At 50.5% G+C, this 13,905-nt stretch overlaps 1 protein-coding gene across 4 annotated transcripts in view; it reads left to right on the top strand.

Moving 5' to 3' along the window:
- The first annotated feature begins 4,540 nt into the window (after positions 1–4,540).
- Positions 4,541–13,905, top strand: part of IGSF3 (immunoglobulin superfamily member 3) — a 99,243-nt gene continuing 89,878 nt past the window's right edge. For 3 of the 4 annotated variants that reach the window (XM_060300801.1, XM_030869166.2, XM_060300790.1), the window contains exons 1-2: positions 4,541–4,671; positions 5,306–5,973. In XM_060300801.1, coding sequence (XP_060156784.1) covers positions 5,931–5,973 — 43 coding nt within the window. In that variant the 5' untranslated portion in view covers positions 4,541–4,671; positions 5,306–5,930. Of the gene's footprint in view, positions 4,672–5,061; positions 5,180–5,305; positions 5,974–13,905 lie in introns of those variants that run through there. The other variant, XM_060300796.1, reaches the window with a different exon arrangement.

Consider the following 13,905-nt stretch of genomic DNA (forward strand, 5'->3'; position numbering starts at 1 on the left):
CTTGGACTGTGTGAGGTTTATAATCAGTGAAGAGAATAGCTAATGAGCACTGAGAACTAAGTACCAGGCATTTTGCTAAGCTCTTTCTACATATCAGCTCGTTTAATCCTCACAAGCTCCTTGCGACAGCAGATGCTATTGCAATCCCTTTTTACAAACCAGAAACCTAGGGTGAAGGAGGTGAAGTAACTTGACCAGAGTTGAGTGTCAGTAAGTGCAGATCATACAAACCCAGGCACCCTTCTCCAGGTCCACTGTTCTCTGTCAGCCGGAGAATAAGCAAGCACAGCTGTGGGGGTTTGTGGAGGAAGGAGAATGTTCGCTGAATGAATCTTACTTTTCATCCCAGATGAACCAGCCTTCAGAGTTCCAGGTGCGGGTGGGTGCAAGTCCAGACCCTTCTCTAACGCTAGATGACACCCCTTGGGTTCTGAGCACCCACCTGTGGGGAAAGCTTAAGGGGCCTACCCCTTCACCACGCCATCTCAACATGTAAGAGTCAACTCTATATTTTTTAAAGACAGACGGTATCCTGAGTAAGCAATTCCTAGTCTTCAGCTCTGGGGATCCTCGCCCGCACAGGAGGGTAATCAACAAGAAGGAAGCTTCTACCAAGAAGATTGTTCAGTGGCACTTTGAGCTCTGACTTGGCTGTTTAGTGAAGGCATTGCTATTTCCACCCAGTATTTCAAGATGCATTAGGAGCAATTAACATCAGTGCTTGTGAGCACGCAGTGTCAGGCTATCTTTAGGCAAAATGCCTTGCCCTCCACTTTCTTTCAGCTGACAACAGAGAATGAGGTTAATGCCCCCTTCCTTTTTTTCCTTTTTTAAAAAATAGAACTTTCTGTCACTTGTGGTTTTATATTAGTCTTTCGATTGCAGCCACAACAGGCCTGGAGATGTCAAAACAGATAGAACCACTTGGCCATATTTATCCACAAAGAAATTCTGTGCTGTTGTCCCCCAAGAGTGTTCATTTTTAAACACTAGCTTCCAACAAATAAAATTAAGAAGAATTCAGTGAACGTCTGGATCTACTGCTTTTCCTGAAAAGTAGGAAAATCAGGCAATATTGGATCTTTGCTTTCGAGTGCAGCGCTTTGCTGGAGCTGTGTTTCTGTAGGCTTCTTCGTTTGACTCCCCGAGGGAGAAGATTGAGTTTTCCAAAACACTCAAACTATCCACCCGATTCCAGACCAGTCCAGGAGAGGCGTCCACATTCCAGCGTAAGATGTTTTGAAGCAAGTTGCTAATGTTCAGCCTGGGCACCAGGCATTTGCTGACTGGGGACTCCTGTCCCCTCTTCTCCTTGGGTGCTTCCCCCTCCCTTGTGACTTGAGTCTCTCTTGGCCTGTGGATGAGCTCCTGAAAGGGCCACTGTTCAGCACTTACTTCATGTACTTGCTCCTCTGTCCGAAGGGCAGAGGCATCCTTTTAATTGTACTTTACTCTCCCCGCCTGACAGCACAGCTCTTTGAATATCAATGTGGACATAGGAAAGATACTAGGCTGGGAACCAGCCATAACGTATCTGGGGAAGTCTAGGGTTGACAGATCATCCAGACGGATGCCAGGGGTCTAGGTGGTAGGAGGTGGGGTGGGTTGAGAAGGAAAGAACTGAGAAGGGATAATTGAGTACAGGGTTCAAAGATGCAGGAAGTAGCCTGGGCAGAGGACTGGGGATTGCATGCTTGGGAAGCGTGGTCTCGGAGAAGGGGTTGGGCAGCCTGGTGGGGCTGAGAGCTCCATTGCAGGCTCATGTGGATCTTCTGGAAGAATCCTCGACTCTCCTCTTTCTCACCCCTTCCATATCCAGTTGTCCAGAAAATTCCATTGAATCTACTTTTAAAATGCCTCCAGACGCCACCCGTTTCTCACAACCTGTATCTCTACCACCCTAGTCTGAGCCACTATCCTCTGTCGCCTTTTCAGTGTGCCCCTTCCACTCCTATCTCCCAACACTGTAGTCCCCCCCACACCAGACTGCCCCCAAGCCTGCAAAGTCCTACAGGATTTTGCCTTTGCGACTTCCCTGATCATATTTCTCCTTCTCCTTCCCTCCTCTGCCGTTTCAGGCACACTAACACACCTTCTATTATCAGAGCATGTTAAGGGGCTTTGTGCTTGCTCTTCCTTAAGCTTGGAATGCTCTTCCTCTAGAAATATCCGGGGCTCACTCGCTCCTTCTAATTTGATCTCAGCTCAGATGTCACTGCCTTTGTGAGACCTTCCCTGACCGCCTACTTAGAGCAGACTCTTCCTCCTAACCCCACACACATACGTGCATATTCCCTTATCCCAGTTTTCCTCAGAATATGTCACATTATGCCATATATCTCTTTGTCTCATTGTCTGTGTTTCCCGTGAGAATGTAAGCACCACGAGTGAGAGCAGAGAGTTTTCTTGGCACATAATAGACGCTCAATAAATAAAGGAAGGGGTCTAGCAGATAAGGAGAAGTGAGAGATGCCGGAGTCAGGGTTGTCTTGGGGGAAAGAAGTAATATTAAACTCAAGAAGAGATTTTCAATACAACACTTGGCAGATGTGACAAATATTTAATTTAATTCAATTTGGTCGAAGTATTAATAGTGTAATTATTGTATGCAGATCACAATGTCAAGAGCTGTTTGGGGTAAATGATAATTAAAGGGTAGATCCTGCCCACAAGAAATTTATAGCCAAGAGAGAGGGGTGAGGGCAAATAAGACCCCTTAGTTATTTTTGCATCCCCATAGCATGACCTTCATTGCCCTGCACCCTGGTGAGGGGAGGGGGTAATTAACATTTTTTTTTTCTGGGTATCAGTGAATTATCAGACTACTTCTTCACTAAATACTGTCACCATCACACTGTCCAATGGGGTGGAAAATACCTTACAAAGCCGTAGCACCTTTCTGACTTCTGAACTCCGCTCTACCCTTACCCCCCACCCCAATTACATGGACATCTTCATTTGCATGCCTCCTGAGCATCTCAAGCTCAATACATCCAATCTGATCCTATGTACTGTGATCTCAGTTGCTGAGGTTGCACTGTGTTCCATGCCTCACCCTCAACCTGGCACTCCACAGAGCCTAGCTCCTGACCTGCTCATTCCTCTCCCTCCCTGTTGCTACTTCTGTGGTCCTGGTCACCATCATCTCTCGTCTGCAGATGTCGAGCCTCCTGTAGAACTCCCCTCCCATCCATCCTCCACACCTAGGCCAGAGTGGGCTTTCTAGAATGTACTTCTGATAACAATACTGCCTTACTCAAAATCTGCAGGGGCTTTGCTATGGCTCTGGGCTAAAGTCCACACCCCTTAACACATCATACAAAGCCCTTCAGGTTCTGACACCTGGTTTCTTCTCTGCTCGTTTCTTGCCACTTCTTTCTTACAGACTAATTTGGGCCCAACAGAGATCTCTGATCCCCTACCTGGGCCACTCTCTCTCTCCGCTCCGGGCCTTCAAGGATACTGATTCCAGGGCCTGTGAGTCCTCCCCTTCCTCCTCTCTCTCCCCCTGGTGCCTCGTTCTGCTCTTTTGGATTCTACCTAGTTTTCATTTCCTCTGAGAAGCCTTCCCGGCACCTGGCCTGATCTGATCAAACCCCCCTCCTCCTCATGCCCTGACCCCGCAACACAGGGTCAGAGGCCTTGCATGTGCTTCCTCAACACTGTTCTTTTCCTGCCATACCTGTTTTATGGTTTCCTTACTAGACTGCAAGCTCCAGGAGGGCAGGACTGTCCTATTCTACCTTGGTTACCTCGGGTCTGTGCTTACTCAGTACATGCGTGTGTTAGACAAGTATTGAATGAATGAAAATGCACTTGCTTGGATACGAGTGTTCCTCATAAAATAATTATAGCTTGCATTTACTGAGTGCTTAAGATGTAGCAGGCACCATCCTAAGTGTTTTACAAGTGTGCCATGGACATCTCATATATCCCTATTAAGCATAGGCCATTTCCTCATATAACAGGTGGGTAAACTGAGGCACAGGGCTATTGAGTAACTCGACCAAGGTCTGCAGCAGGGAAGTGGAAGAGCCGGGGTTAGAAGCCAGACTGTTTCCAGAGTCCAATTCAGTCTCAACGTCTAGGAAATTCTGTTTTAGAGTGAAGTGCAATGTGGGGTTCTACTATATGAACAGATTCAAGGCTCCTGCAGAGGGCTTTGTTTTTGTTTCCCAGAGAGGGGACGCGCTCTCGGTCCGCCCTCTTCCAGGCTCAGGGGTCCTTTGCTGGGCTTTGGGAAGGGCCTGTGCATCCAGCCCGCGGCCGGCTAGTCTGCGTGTGAGCCCCCTGATTAACTTTCGGCGCTGCCCGGCCCCCACGCCAGCTGCGCCCAGGTCCTCGGTGGGCCCTTGCTACCCGCAGGTGCGGGCGGGGCTCCACCAGCCGCACCCTGAGCCCCCGCCCGGCCCCCAGCGCGGCCGCCCGGGGTTGGGGGGAAGGGGCGGGCCCGGGGGCGGTGCCTCTAGCCGAGGCCACCGCCCTCGCCCCGCGCTCGGCTGGCCCGGGTGCAACGGGCCGGGTGGAGGGGGCGGGGACTGGGGAGGGGCCGGAGCGCGGCCGCCGGTGCCGCTGCCGGAGCAGAGAGAGGAGGTGGCGCGTCCCTAGGGGCGTGCGCCAGGACAGACGGACCGACGGACCGACGCGCGAAGGGAGAGGGCCGGCGGCGAGGTCGGTATCCGGCGACCGCGCGCGCGGCGCGGGGAGGGCGGCAGCGAGGGGAGCCGGAGCCCGGGGGGAGGGCGGTGGGAGGGGCGGCGGTGGGCCCGGCTGCGGCTCCGCTCGGGGGGTCGGCCTGAGACCCCTCCCCTGGCAGCGAAAGCGGAGCCCCGGGCTCCCTTCTCCCTCCTTCTCTTTTCTTTCCAATCAGCGAAAAATAAACACCCGGAGAGGTAAAACAATAGCGGGGCCACCTGGGACGCGGCGCGCGCACAGCTCCCACGTTGGGGCGAGGGCCGGGGGTGGAACGGGGAGTGGCGGCCCCACCTCGGAGCCTCTTCCCGATTTGCCCCCGCGGAGGGTGGGGCTACCCGCGGCGCCGGGGCTCGGTGGGAGGCGGAAGGAATTCCCAGGAGTGAAGCATTTGGTGAAAGTATTGCAGGAACAATCGGGCTTCCCACAATTGCTCGGCTCTGTGCGGGGAAACTGAAGTGGAGGCTAAGGTGGCGACTTGGCCAAGGTCAGACTGCAAAGGTTGACCGTCCTGGTCCAGGACCAGGTGCCCGGACCAGCTTGGCGCTCTGCCCCTCTCGCTTTTGCGGCGGCCGTGCTTGCCTTTGATAAATCTCTGTTGTGTTTGTTTTAGAGAGCTGCTGGCATTGTGGGACCGCTTCAGGGCTGCCGAAAGAACGCCAACTTGCTTCGTGTGTTGCGGGCAGGTCTGGGGCAGGTGGTAGCCCCGTGATCCACCATCATGCGTGGAGACGGACTTTTTGATGAAGAAACCCAGAGCAGTCGATGCCGACCAGGGCGATTTGGCTGTCAAAGGTTTTGACAAAACCTGCCCCGTTCCCTTTGGGGAATCCGAATGAGGGAGATTACAGACACCTTCACTGCGAAGCCAAGGACATTTCTGTATAATCAGTGGATGAAAGGATTTTCTCAGACTCTTTCTTTCCTTTTCCTTGAGGATTAATCCACCGCAATCTACAATTACAGTGGAAACCACAAGGCACAGGATGTGGCACGAGCCTCCAGCGCCGTCCGAATTGTTTTGGACCCTTCCTTTAGCCTAGGGGAGTTTAACACTTGCCACCCGCCGCCCCTCCCCCACTCCCTCCTGCTGAGCTCTTTAACCTGTTCTCATTCCCTGAGTTAAGTTCTCTTTCCAAAACTGTCTTCTGGAGCTCTAAGTGGATTGCCAGAAATGAGAGATTAAGTGCTGGGAGAAGAGGAAGCGCCCTGTGTTGTGTCTCCTCTCAGCTGCCGACATGAAGTGCTTTCTCCCAGTGCTGAGCTGTCTGGCTGTGCTGGGTAAGTGGCTGCTGCCTATCAGCGCGATCGATGTGAAAGTTTCACCTGCTCTTGGTTCCTGTAATTCCTTGTGGTTCTTTGCCATCAACACTCGGCTTTGGGGGACCCCGGGAGGCAGCGGTGTGTCACAGGTTGGAATAGAGCCCCATTTCTGACCCAGGAGGAAAGGTGGCCCATCGTTTGTTGTCTTTAAGAAGGGACATTTGCTGTCCTTCAGTGTCTGTCCCGGGCCCCGCCGTGGGGTCCCCCATCTATGTCGACGCTTTAGGGACTCCGTGTGGATCGTGGATTGGTTTCTTGTCTTTTATAAACATGGTGCTTCAGCGTCTTCATGTCTGTGTCAGTCCACATCAATTCCTAATCCGATCCGAAGTGGCAGCGTTATTCCCACTCTCAGGAAAGTTGGTTTGGTGATAACGATGGTGTTTTTTTTTGTTTTGTTTTTTGGTTTTTTTGAGGGGGAAGTAAGCATGGGTGGAATAGGGGTTGAAGGGATGCTTTGCCCTACCTAAGTGATCAGTAGACTAAAAATGTTTGAGGGTCTAGTCATATGTCCCCTCACCAAAGAAGCTCAGATTGTAGTTCTGGGGGGAAGAGAGACTGGAGGAGTGGTGCCTGGTAGGGGCTGTGCTAGGATTGGGTTTTGTGACCCACAGAAGGTTAGGATGGTTAGATCGGGATGGAGAAACTGGGCCCTGAGAGGTGAACCCTTGACACCTCTCTTAAGATTCCCTCCCATTGAAGAGTCCCCCCTTTGCCCGACATTCTCCCATTCAACAGTGCTTTCCATGCCACTGAATGCTGTCTTACTCTTAAGTGTGGTATCTCAGGACACATCTTGGGTCTAGGATAAGCTCCCTGCCCGGGATCTGATGCATCCTCTCCCTCCATTGCCTTAGACCTCGCACGTGAGCACACCCCACTGCCCTCTGGGTTCAGCTCAGTCCCCTGCATTCAGAAGAGGTTATCACTGCTGCTTGTGGTGTTTGCATCTCCACATCTAGGTGTCTTGCATTTATGGGACTTACTTGTGATCTAGTGGCAGTGGAGATTGCTTTCATGTGTTGTCTACACCCTTGCAAGAAGAGTTCACAGAAGAGTGGAAAAAGAGTGGACTTTGCGGTGGAGAACCTGAGTTCAGATCTCAGTCTGACTATGATTGACGTCTGAATCACAGTAAAATGGGGTGTACCGCCAAGGGCTGTCTTGACAGTTAAAGGCTATAAGGTGTCCTGAAGGTCTTGACTGCTTTGAAAAATGTCAGGAACACGTAAGTATGAGCCATCAGTGGTTCTCAAACTTGGGAGCATGTTAGAATCACTGGGGGAGCTTTAAAAAAATCCCGATGTCCAGGCAGCGGCCCCAGACCAATTAAACCAGGTTCTCTGGGAAGGTGACCCAGGCATGAGTCTTAGCTCTCGTAGACAATTCCAGTGTGGAGCTGAGTTGGAGAACCGGTGTGTGAGTTCATCACTGCCAGCTCCGCCCTCCCCTCCTCAGCGCTCACAGGGACACCCAGTCTGGTGGCAAGTTTAGTCAGTCTTCTGCTCAGGTGTGGGTCAGGATACAGTGTCTGTGTCTCCTGTATGCTCAGGCAGAGTCAAGAAGACAGGTAGCTCTCCATTCGCCAGTCCTAAGTATTGTATTGGTATTTGTCATTCACTTAGCGTGTGGGTTTAAATCAGTAATTAGCGATTCATGTGGATACAAGAGGACCAACAGGCGAGCCCTCCGGGAGGCTTGGGCATGGGGTTGATGGTGTGGCTAAGGCGGGAAAGAGGGCTGAGTGGAAGGGTGGGGCCCAGGGCAGGGGAAGGAATCACCAATGGGCAAACAAGGCAATGTGACATTTGGGCCTTTTGTTTCTCCTGGCTGCCCCAGAAATGTGAGGCTGCTGGCTGGTTCCCCTTCTGTTCACCCTCTGGGCCACCCTGGAGTGGAGCCCTGGCACTGGGCACTAGTATCTTTCCTCCACTCCCAGCCTCAAGTATAAACAGGTGCCACGGAGGAAAATGAGTGTCAAGGTGGTGTCAGAGGGGAACGGCGGCCGAAGAGCACACCTGGGTGAGAGTGGGGAGGTTTAGAACTCTGGACATGCCTGGGTTTTTGATCCCCACTGGTGAAATCTCACCCTTTCTTACCACTCGATGGCTGGCAGCATGGCACGGAGGGGGCCTCGCTACTACTTTGTTAACCTTGGAGACTAGAAGGTCTTTGTGGAGGGAGCAGAACCCAGGTTGGGGTCTTATTTCTTGCTTACGATCTGGTGTGATCGGATTCACGTGTCAGCATTCTGGCTGTGCAATGAAAATGAATGTGTAATATGAATTGAAAATAGCAGAGACTCTCAAGGTTTTGTGTCCGGGTGGGTCACACGCTTGGAATAAAATTTTGTACGTAAAAAGTAGGACCAGTTTAAGTGCTCTGCAAAGTGCACTTAAAGTGCACAAAGTGCTGCCAGCCTCCAGAAGTGGCAATTTGAGAAAACCCTGTGACAGTATGTGAGGGGCGTACAGGGTAGATCTGAGATGCTTGTGACTCCCTCGACATAATCAGACCCGTGCTTTCCACTCCCTTCCGTTACCGACGTCTAGGACTTGGATCAGGTTCCTCCTTTTCTGCCTGCTTGGGTACCGATCCCTGCCCTCTCGACCACCGTGTCTTGTTCCGTCCTGTTGCAGCTCTGGGTGCCCCACCCAACTAGGCAACCATCGGCTGCCATGGCCACCCTTATTCCAGTTCGAAAGCCGTCTTAAGCATGGGCTTGGTTGAGCCAAGAGGATAGTAGAGTCTCCGCTACTGAGAATGGATGGAGCCGGAGGGGCAGAAGATGAGTAGAGAACAGGGGCTGGTGTGGACGTGGCTTGAGCGTGAAAGAGGGAATGAGGAGAGAAGAGGGTGGTTGTGTCTGTGCCTAGGCCCGGGGCAGGGAGCAGCCTGTGTGAGTGACAGGGACATGGGAAGGTGACAGCACTGTGGGGGAGACAATAGCATTTGTGTCTGCAAGAGCAGGAAGGGAATAATCAGGGGAGTTGAATATAAGCTGTAGGCACGTAAGGCAGATTTCGATTTTGCGTAACCATGAGGAGTTAGGCCTTCCAGACCAGTGGTGATGTGGCAAACAAGATGAAATAGCTTTGAAAGTGTTAGCAATGAAAAACGTAAGTGATGGGGACATCCCTGGCTCAACACAGAGAACTTGTAGATGTCAGATGGTCATCTGTGTTCTTCTCCAGTGGGAGAGAAATTCGTTCGTAGAGTTTGAAAAGCCTCTTGTTTGAATAGGTTGGGACTGAGGAAGCGATCACGACCTTCCCAGTTAGTTAGGGAAGGCTTCTTAGGGGAGAGGCCAGAGGGTGCTTCCAAAAGAGATTGAAAGAGACTTTGATGTTCTGGGGGGAGTGAGCTCAGAGGCAGGACTGGGTGATCAAAGGCAGAGGAGAAGGAGGAGGAAGTGGAGAGCAGCGAGGTGGCCTGGGGTAGTCGGGGGAAGGGTTTGGAAGGAAGAGGATGAAGATCGTGATTTACGGATGAACAAACACCACTGTCCCCACAGTTGTCCCAGAGGCAGTGCCCTTCCCTTTTCTGGGGACCATTTGACAAGGGTGCCAGAGAAGGGAATTCTTGTCAGGACTAGGCTTGCTAAGATGCCTTTCAACTGTGTGAATCATTGAGCCACCCCTGGGCACCCAGGGCTGTGTTAAGATGTCCCAATCCCCTCCATTTGTCATTGCAGCAAGAGAATAACAGTACTACCACCTCTCCTAACTCTAGCCCTTACTGTGAAGCAAGTCCTATCTCATTAAATCCTCAAACAGTCTTGCCAGCTAGACACCTTATATTATCATTCTTTGGTAGATGGGGATATTGAGGTCCAGGGAGGTTAAGGAACTTGCCTGAAATGGTTTGAAATGGTGCTCCACAGGGGTGGGGATCCAGGTCCTTTCTGTCTTGTTCCAAGTGCATGCCTCTATTCCCAAGGTCATCTCATGGTCCAAGATGGCTGTGCTAGTCCCAACCATTACGAAGGAGGAAAAGGGTTGGTGAAGGGCATGCCCTCGTGCACACGTTGCTTCTGCTTATATCCCCATTGGTTAGAACTTGATCACATGACCATACTTTGCTGCAACGGAGGCTGGGAAACGTCATCCTTAATTCTAAGTATCCAGCCAAAACTGGGGCTCTATTATTGCAGGGGAAGGAGAGGACAGAATTTTGGAGGGGACAGCTCTTGGTCTCTGGCACAGTTACAAAGCTAGGAAGTGGCAGAACAGGGTTTTGAAATCAGGACCATTTGGTTCAAATCCTGTGTTCTTGCATCTAACAGGTTGCCCCTCTGAGTATGAGGCCCCGCCCCGGGCCTCCAGGAAGCCTTTTTGGGAAGGCGTGAGCTAGATGAACCAACACTTGTTACCTGGGAAGCAACGCAAATCAGCATACAATTGAATGCTCAATATTGTGGTTTTAACAGTGGTACTGTAGTGTTTATAGAATGCTTATGTGCCAGTCACAGCCAAACACTTTATAGAGCATGATCTTCCGTATAAAGTGCTTAGGGACCATCTCTGTGCAGTTCATTACTGTAGCCCCAGAACTCAGCCTTGTGCCTGGCACAAAGTAGGTATTCAGTTAAATTTTTGATGAATGAATGGTTTCACAAGGTAGGTGTTGTTTCTATATTGACTCCCTCGATCAAGATGAGGAAATTCAAGGCTCAGGGAGTTCAAATCATTGTGCTCAAAGGGAAAGAGCTAGAAATTGGCAGGGCCTGGCTTTGAATCCAGGTTGTCTGGCTATAGAGCTCGTGCTTTTATTCCACTGACCAGGGGTTCTTAACCTTTTTTGTGCCGTGGATCCTTCTGGCAGCCTGGTGAAGCCTATGGACCCCTTCTTAGGATAACATTCTCAAATGCATAAATAAAAACTTAGGATAACAGAGAAAATCAATTATATTGAAACGCTGCCATCAAAATATTTAAAATTATGGTACAGCAGTGTGCTTCTTTAATAACACATTAATAACAAGACCTACCAGCAGATCTAACAATTACGTAATTTTGCTGTAGTGAAGGGTGAAAATGATATTTTGAGGTATCTGCATCCACTGTGATGTGATATGAAAGTATGTATGATTTGTATTGTGACAGTCACAGGTCCTGGAAACATTACCATGATGCTTGCCTACATTCACAATTAAGGAACAGTTAACTTAGAGGTTCGTGAAAACGAAGATGTAATTTTTTTTCCCGTTCAAGTTCACATACCTCCTGAAATCTGTCCATGGACTCCCGGGAAGTTCAAGGTAAAGTTCAATGTGGTCACTGGTTGTTGTTTCCCATGGGTCACTGGGAAAGACCTATGCGTGAGGACTTGGGCTGGGCTTTCAGAAATGGGCAGTCTTTGGATGGGGAGGGCATTCTCTTCCCATGAGAGTCCTGCCAATGCAGAGGAGTCAGCAGTCATAGTGGTGGCAGAGTGGCCCTTTAGGGATTGGAGAAATGACTGTCAGTAGTTTCAGGGACCAGTTCATGTGGGATGATGCCGGACACAGAGAATTAGTTCAGATTGTAGTGAGTTTGGGATTTGGGCTTAGACTGGGTCTGCCTGGAGCCCAGGCAGACCACTTCCACTGAGCCCTGGCCTGGGAACTGGATGAAGTGGCTCCACTTCCTGGCCTCCCATGGTCCCTGGCCTTGTGCATCCTGAATTATGGCTCCTTGATTAGTATTTGTAGGTTCCTTTGGGAGTTCCTCATTCACCGTGATTGGACACCTGTTTCTTTGCTGCTTTGATGTGAGCACAGCTATTCCTTGTAAAGGGTTGGATTTTAATTTAAGGAAATTTAGGACACCTGTGTGTGAATGACCCTGATTTTTCAAAGAAATGAATGGTTGCATGAAAACCAAGCTTATATTTGTAGAAAATTACATGTTGCCAAATTCCCTCATCGAGACCCCTTTATTAAGTGACTAATTGTGGGCCACAGTGGCAGGCACTTAACAAAGACCATGACAATGGGCCTCCCTTAACTAGAATCCCATCCCAGATAAGTGGGATTTTGTTTTTACTTTTTTTTTTTTTTTTTTGTGGCACGCGGGCCTCTCACCACTGTGGCCTCTCCCGCCGCGGAGCACAGTCTCCGGACGCGCAGGCTCAGCGGCCACGGCCCACGGGCCCAGCCGCCCCGCGGCACGCGGGATCCTCCCGGACTGGGGCACGAGCCCGCACCCCCTGCATCGGCAGGCGGACTCCCAACCACTACGCCACCAGGGAAGCCCTTGTTTTTACTTTTGAGCTCCACTTTAAGGAAGGTGAAAATCACAAGATGTAGTAGCAGGGATTGATTCTAGAAATTGGTTTCCAGGCCACCATCAGCCCAGTCTCTACATCTTCCGCATCTGTAATTACAGTAGCAGGAGAGAATCATGAGCCTGGGGGCACTGCAAGATTCTGAATCAAAGATTAAATTATATTAACTCTACTCAGCCTGGGAAGTGGTCAGATGTATCTTAAAAAGCTTTATAATAGGTTTTATGATCATGAGAGTTGAAACAAAGGTTCTGCCTAACCCTCTATTAACCCTCTATGAAATTCACCCGAATACCCTATTTCCCTTCATCCAGGTGATCCAGGCTTTGCTGGATCACAACCATGTTCCTCCCCTCTAGGAGATGATAATCTAAAGCCTGGGGTGAAAAAGGGGTAGATCACTTTGCAGGTGGACAAGGAGACAGTGATGTACCACGTGTTCTCCAAGGACAGTTGTCTTGTTGGGGAAGGAGAGGCGAGGCAAGTTTGGTCTTGCTTTCAGCTTAGCAGGAGGAGTGAAGGGAATGCTCTGTCCAGGAGAGGGATGCGACTGGAGTAGCTCTCGAGTGGTCAGTCTGGAAGGGCTTTCTGGATGGGCGGGAATTTTAGGCATTTATTTAAGTAATAGGAGAGTGAGGTCCTGGCAGAATTGTGGGGTGGAGGACACTGGGGCACAAGGGGCTGTTTTGAGAAGACTTCTGAAGGGGTGGAGAAGCCCGAGTGTCAGTGGACCTGGGCCCTTAGAGGTGCTGGTGGGAAGAACTGGAACAGTCGGTTGGTGTGAGGTCTAGGTATTTGGATCAGAGACAGGTGGCAGACACCAGAGAGCTGTAGGTAGGTGTCCTAGAGGACCAGCGGGAGAAGTGGCAGGGAGGGCAGGGGGCATTACTGGAGGTGGGGGGTCCAGAGTGGAAGTGAAGGGGACCTGTTTCTGTACCGAAGGAAGAGCTTTTGTGTGTCCATCAAAACATCATCAGAGCAAAAACATTCTAACAAAACTGTGAACTCAAAGAGACTGGTGTCCAGTCTTCTCGTGGGACCTCTTCCCATCAACTGACACGTCCCCAGACCTTCCCTTTATTAAAACAGAGGGAAGAAATCTGATACCAGCTATGCGTACTTTCCCATTATGATTCTTTCTTTTTTATATAAATTTATTTATTTTATTTATTTATTTTTGGCTGCGTTGGGTCTTTGTTGTGGCACGTGGGCTTTTCGTTGTGGTGGCTTCTCTTGTTGCGGAGCTCGGGCTCTAGGTGCGCGGGCTTCAGTAGCTGTGGCTCACGGGCTCTAGAGCACAGGCTCAGTAGTTGTGGCGCACGGGCTTAGTTGCTCTGCGGCGTGTGGGATCCTCCTGGACCAGGGCTCGAACCCGCATCCCCTGCTTTGGCAGGCGGACTCTTAACCACTGCGCCACCAGGGAAGTCCCCCATTATGATTCTTTGATATGGTGGAGTATGTTCAGAATTGCCTTAAGTTGGTGTTATTTTCATGTATTTGTTTCTGCTTTTGCTCGTAACACCCATTTTCCGCTACTCTGGGGTACGGTCTGCTCCTTTTCCATGGCAGCCTCTGCAAACACCTTCTCTGCTCTCAGCTGGGCACTGGCTCCTGCTTGTGTTA

This window comes from Globicephala melas, chromosome 1, assembly GCF_963455315.2.
Source record: "Globicephala melas chromosome 1, mGloMel1.2, whole genome shotgun sequence".
NCBI lineage: Eukaryota > Metazoa > Chordata > Mammalia > Artiodactyla > Delphinidae > Globicephala > Globicephala melas.